Here is a 6,356-nt window from a genome sequence, read left to right as displayed (position 1 = left end):
ATCATGAAAAGCTTATATTCACATGAAATATCAAGAATAGGAAAATCTCTAAGTGTATAATGTTTAGTGGAATTGCCTATGGATAGTTGGAGGGGACAGTAAGGACTTTTTTGGGAGTTTGTTGTACAATAGTGAGCTCTAAAATGCACTGTGGGGGGGGGGTAAAGGGGATTTTTGGAGGGGAAACTAGGAAAGGTGATAACAGGATAACATTTGAAATGAAAATAAAGAAAATATCTAAGAACAAAAGAAAAGAATAAATAAATTGCACTGTAGAAGGCTGGAGAATTGCCTCAGCAGTTAAGAGCACTAATTGCTCTTCCAGAGGTCCTGAGTTCAATTCCCAGTAATACAATGGCTTATAACCATTGGTAATGGGATCTGATACCCTCTTCTGGTGTGTCTGAAGACAGCAACATTGTACTCATAAAATAAAGTAAATAAATAAATCTCTTTAAAAATGCACTGTGGAGTGCTTGAATGATGCTGAAAATACTACGACTATTTATACGTAAGTGTACATGACAATTTTTAGGAATGATTGAATTGGAACTAAAGCCCACCATTCAACCACTTTTGTTTCTCATGTCAACAAAAATAGAGTATCATTCTTTTTGGAGAAATTGAAACCAACTGATTAGCAAGCAAAATGTAGTTGTTCTAAACAAACTAGTTAGGTGGTGCTATGTCTAAGCTTTTGAACATATCCTTAGACCCCTCTTACTATATATACAGTCTAAAACAAAAGTTGATCTCCTCTAAGAGCCCAATAAAGGTTAAATCATTTAGGATCAAGATTTCCTGGTGTTTAAAGTGTGTGTTTATTATATTCAGAACTTTATTGTACAGATGAGTTCCATGTCCAGGAAGCTATCCTGAAGGAAAGAATTTTAAATGTGACTTATGGCCTTGTGCTCAATGGTGAACTCATATAACATGGAACAATAAAGTAATCTTACATATATGGAGAGGGGTTTGATGATGGTGGATAGTAAATACAATTAATGTTTTCATGGGGAGGTGAAAAGGCAAAATGAGTGAAAAGGCATGGGAACATGGACTGCTTTTATATTAGCTTGGGAAAATATTAAAATGCTATCTCCTCCTCTCCATATTCATGTGTTTTCACATATTGAAACACATAGAACACTGGATGGTGAAGTTTAAATTTTTGAAGAATGTTGTATATCTGTCCTAAGTCCTCTTTTAGATAGTCAGTCATGTAGAATTGAGATGTTGTCCTTGGAAGCTTCCCACTGTTTGTGCTTTTATACAGTCTCATTCTACTTAAAACTAGTATTGGGTTGGAGAGATGGCTCAGAAGATAAAGACTAAACTAACAACCAAAAATATTAAAACTACTGATGATTTCTTGTGCAAAGTTTTGTTGATTGAGACACTCAAAGTCATTAATAATCAGAATACTTCCTGAAAATTCATGGTGGTTTCCAGTCACCTTTCTTCCTTTTCCCTGATAATAAAGTGATGTCCAGTCAAGTGGAATCCATGTTTGTTATCTGAACATAGAATGTATATGCATCTTTCCCTCCTTTTTTTCTTTCCTCTTGGTGCTAATTTTTAATTAGTTTTGCTTGTTGTTATTTTACATGTTACCTTCTCTTAAGTATAGGAAATAATGAGCAGTGAATATAATTGGTCTCCACTAGAGATCCCAGAGGTAAACTGGTCCTAGAAAGGACTTGGGTTGTTACTATGTATTTAATGAGTTGTTCAAGATCTGGACTCCTTTGGGATGCTGGGCACCTAAGGCCCAGGGATGGCAGCAGGAGTGGGGTGTGAGTAGGAATGATGCAGATAGGTGATGAGTACCAAGGCTGCTGCTCCTGTGTCTGCAAATAAAATAAAGGTCAGCATATTCGTGAACCAGAAACTTTGACTCAGTTTCACCTGAGCTGGGTACAATCAGGGAAATAAACTGGTGTCTTGCTATCAATGGAAATACCTGTGTTGCGTATGACAGATTTTCAGGTATGATAACTTTCTTCTTTTCTCTGCCACCCATGACTTCACAACACTGTTCTAGTATTTGTTTCATATAACCCCTTTCATGTTGATGGGCTCAAATTCCTCATTATATAATTTTCTGTCATTGTACTACTGTTTGAACACAACACCAGCCCTATGAGGTGAAGTTCGGTGAGGAAATGCTCATTGGTTATTTACTTTACCTTAACCTGTGGGGATCTTAGCAAATACTGAACAATGTGTTCTCAAAGACTATGATTAATTTTAGCTGCCCATGTTCACAAATCTTTGCTTTACTGGTATTATTGAAACTGCTCCTAAGTGCAGTCCATTCAGAACAACTAATATCATCTAGGTGTTCATGTTAAGGAACAATGAAATCTACTCAACCAAACTCAGTGCTTCTACAGAGTCTAAGGAAATATGTAGGTTGACCAAATTTTAGCATCGTATCCCTGTGATTTTCACGTGCTGTTAAATTTAAGAACTATGAATTTAACACATAAAGAAGACATGAAGTGCACTGGCTTATCAGTGGTAAATTTTGATTGTGATTACTCTAGCTTCTGATCTTTCAACACATGTTTACATAACACAAAGGTACTGTTTAATTATAGAAGAAGCAATAACTGGTCATAGTGGAATATGCCTGTCATGCCAGTCCTCAGGAATCAGAGACCAGTCTGAGACACATGTGAAGAACCTCTTTTTGAATACCACATGATTTTCTCCTAAAATGTTTCCCCTCTGTCATGTTAACTATAGTGTCTAAGTGTGAAACCTCTGAAGTCAGCTGAATTAATTATTCTGACAGCACTCAGGCTAGGTTGTAGCATTTCAGATAAAGTTGCATAGATCTCTTGATGTTTCTTTTGTTTTGTCAGCTTTGAGACATGTGATAGGTTTATTAGAAACTGTTGTCTATAATCACAAGTTGGCACACCTGTGTGTGTATGTGTATGTATGTATGGATGGATGGATGTGTATTTCTGTGTTTTGCATGTGTGTGCTCATGCATGTGGCATACAATACAGACTGCCCAGTGTTAAAGTCTGATAGGAACACCTGAAGAAATCCCTGAGAAGAGTGGAGGTTACAGACTTGTATCTATGGAAGAAGAGGCAACATTTTTCTACATTGTATTGACCTTTGTCCCCAATGCCTTCAACTGAATGCATAAGCTGTGATGAAGCGTTAGTTACTTTACTTAAAGTCTAGAGATTGTAATGACATTTAGAGAATATTTGCATAGCAACTATGATTTTTCCAAATGGGTATCAGGGATAAGTCCACTTGATGTATAAATTCACAATCACATACAACATAGTTATCTGAAGAATAACCCAAGTGAAAATTCCAAAGCAATTTGTTGCCTCTTTCCTTATAATTAATAAAATTTTTCATCTGAATGTGTTCTCCACCAATCTCAATGATATTTTGTGGATTAAACCATATGCATATGATTTATAGTTGTCAGTATTACTGAGGAATGATAGAAATGGTTAACCCCAACACTGCAGAAGTGCAACATTAGAAGTCTAATAATCAACATAGTTTAAAATTTAGTGATAACTGTTCAAGTCTGTCTATGTACATGTGATTTTTTTTTTACTTTTGAAGTTAAATAAATCTACATCAGTTTGAGCAGCACATAACAAATATTCAATGGCCATATTTATGCATCATGACAGTTTTTGTTCTAGTTGGTAACTGAGAATGTAAACAACCAAACAAAATGAAGGCATATATGACATTTCCTGCATAAAGTTTACAATCGATGGGAATATATAGTAAAGTAGTGATCAAATATTAAGAGCATGGAATGATATGTATAGGATGATAGGGAGCATGGCTGAACATCTCAGTAAGTATGTGAGGACAGTAAATGCAGTTGAGTATATGATAATCAATATCGCTGACATATAAGTGAGGATGAACCAGATGAAGGGAAAGTGAGGAGGGGAAATAATAGGTCAGAGGAGGAGCAACTCTAAAATGATAAAGAGTCCTAACTCCAGCATTGATGAAAAGAGAAATGCCAATGTCACTATGAGACCATGTGGATGTACCACTGGCACATGTGAGATAATAAAACAGCATGTATGTCCTTAGTAGGAGCATTGTCCTTATCCTCAGAGCAACAGTGGTAAAATTAATTCAAAACAGGTAGGAAGAAACTACTCTGTTAGAATGCCACAGTATAAATTATCCATGTTTAAGGAGAAGAGTCTGGAGAAATGAGAACATGGGCATGATTGAGTGTGCTTCTGTATTCCAGAAATGACAAGATAGGATCCTCATATGTTGTTATAATCTCACTGAAAGAAATGGATGAAATAGGAGGAGAATGGAGGATATATTCTGGATAGTGTATAGCATATAAGAAAAATAGGAATGGATCTACATTCAGAGATTTCTGACTGAAGCCTGATTTTTTAACTATACTATGAGAGACTGGAAAGGAAGAGAATGAGGGAGGAATGCTTTGGGAGACAATAAAATGGAGACATTCACTTCCCTTGATGTTTTCAGATTCTGCTGCCTGTCATACATGGTGTAGAAGGAAGATGATCAGTTAAGTGGAGCAGAAATATGAATGTTACAGGGAGGTACATGAATGAGTTGGAAATGGTAATCAAATGCATTGGAGTATGAGAGGTTTTCTTGAAATTTACACAAATTATGATGATAAAATTTAGGTACACTTTTCAGGAACATCAGTATACAAAATAACATAGAGCAAATTGCAAATCACAAACAACAGTGACCCAGGATGAGCACATAGCAGAAGAGAGAAGCATTAGTCCAACTTGTATCTCAGTAGAAAAAACATCCAAATGTCTACAAAAGGGGGATATATATAAATTAATCTCTTAAAGAAAAGTTGAGAAAAATTATTAATGAGTGTAACAATTAGAGACATTTGGAGTTTTGGCATCATAACCACTATGAGTTAGACCCACTGCTATAAAATATATTACCTGAACATGTATTAATTTTTATTTTGAGTTTACAGTGACACTGGTATTTTCTCATTAGGATACTGGAGAATAAGAATGATAAAGAACAACCAAACTGTCATCTCCCAGTTTCTTCTCCTGGGCCTGCCCATCCCCCCAGAGCACCAGCACCTGTTCTATGCCCTGTTCCTGGCCATGTACCTCACCACCGTCCTGGGGAACCTCATCATCATCATCCTCATAATACTGGACTTCCATCTCCACACACCCATATACTTGTTTCTCAGCAACTTGTCATTCTCTGATCTCTGTTTTTCCTCTGTCACAATGCCCAAGTTGCTGCAGAACATGCAAAGCCAGGACACAACCATCTCCTATGTAGGTTGTCTGACACAAATGTACTTTCCAAATGTTTTTGCAAACCTAGAGAACTTTCTTCTTATGTTCATGGCCTATGACCGCTATGTGGCCATATGTTACCCTCTTCGTTATACCAGCATCATGAGTCCCATTCTCTGTGTTTGTATGGTGTTTATGTCCTGGTTACTTACCATGCTGAATTCCACATTGCACACTGTACTTATTGTTAAATTATCATTCTGTGAGGACAATGTGATCCCCCACTTTTTCTGTGACATATCTGCCGTTCTCAAGTTGGCCTGCTCTGACATTTATATTAATGAGCTAACGATATTTATCACGGGAGCATTCATTATTGTCATCCCATTCTTACTCATTGTTGTGTCCTATGTACAAATTGTCTGCTCCATTCTAAAGTTTTCATCTACACGGGGAATAGCCAAGATCTTTTCCACCTGTGGCTCCCACCTGTCTGTGGTCTCACTGTTCTATGGGACAATTATTGGTCTCTACTTATGCCCATCAACTAATAACTCTACTGTGAAGGACACTGCCATGGCTATGATGTACACAGTGGTGACTCCCATGCTGAATCCCTTCATCTACAGCCTGAGGAACAAAGATATGAAAGAGGCCCTGATTAGAGTCCTTTGCAAGAAGGAAATATCTTTATAATGGCAATACTTGCATTTAGACTCAAATTTATCTCACAATTATATTGATATTAATATCACACAATATATCCCTACAATGAGATATATTACATGTTTGCATCTACCAAAGTGTGTTTTGCAAAGTAGCTCAGTTAGGTAAAGTGACCTTCGTGAGCCAGTGATGCCATCTCCTGTCTTGCACAGGTGATTCTAAAAAAGCATTAGATAACAGGTACTGTTGTGTCAGATTTTCATTTCTTACATTCTATTTCTTAATTGAGAAAAGATTCTTCTCATATTCAATACAAACCAACAATATTTTCCCCTTTTTCCACTATCCCTAACCACCCCCTAATTTCCATTTCTCCCGGACCAGTTCCCTCTCCATTTCTTCTTT

At 36.8% G+C, this 6,356-nt stretch overlaps 1 protein-coding gene across 1 annotated transcript; it reads left to right on the top strand.

Annotated features, from left to right (window-relative positions):
• Positions 1-5,042: 5,042 nt before the first annotated feature.
• Olfr385 (olfactory receptor 385) lies at positions 5,043-5,981 on the top strand. The gene has a single exon (NM_147023.1). The coding sequence runs from the start codon at positions 5,043-5,045 to the stop codon at positions 5,979-5,981; it is 939 nt and encodes a 312-aa protein (NP_667234.1).
• Positions 5,982-6,356: the final 375 nt, after the last annotated feature.

Source organism: Mus musculus, chromosome 11 (genome assembly GCF_000001635.26).
Source record: "Mus musculus strain C57BL/6J chromosome 11, GRCm38.p6 C57BL/6J".
Lineage (NCBI taxonomy): Eukaryota > Metazoa > Chordata > Mammalia > Rodentia > Muridae > Mus > Mus musculus.
Note: the sequence above shows the minus strand (reverse complement) of the source record. Positions and strands in the feature narration are given on the sequence as shown.

Coding starts and splice junctions, on each gene's coding strand:
- Olfr385 (NM_147023.1), top strand. CDS start 5,043: ATGATAAAGAACAACCAAACTGTCATCTCCCAGTTTCTTCTCCTGGGC.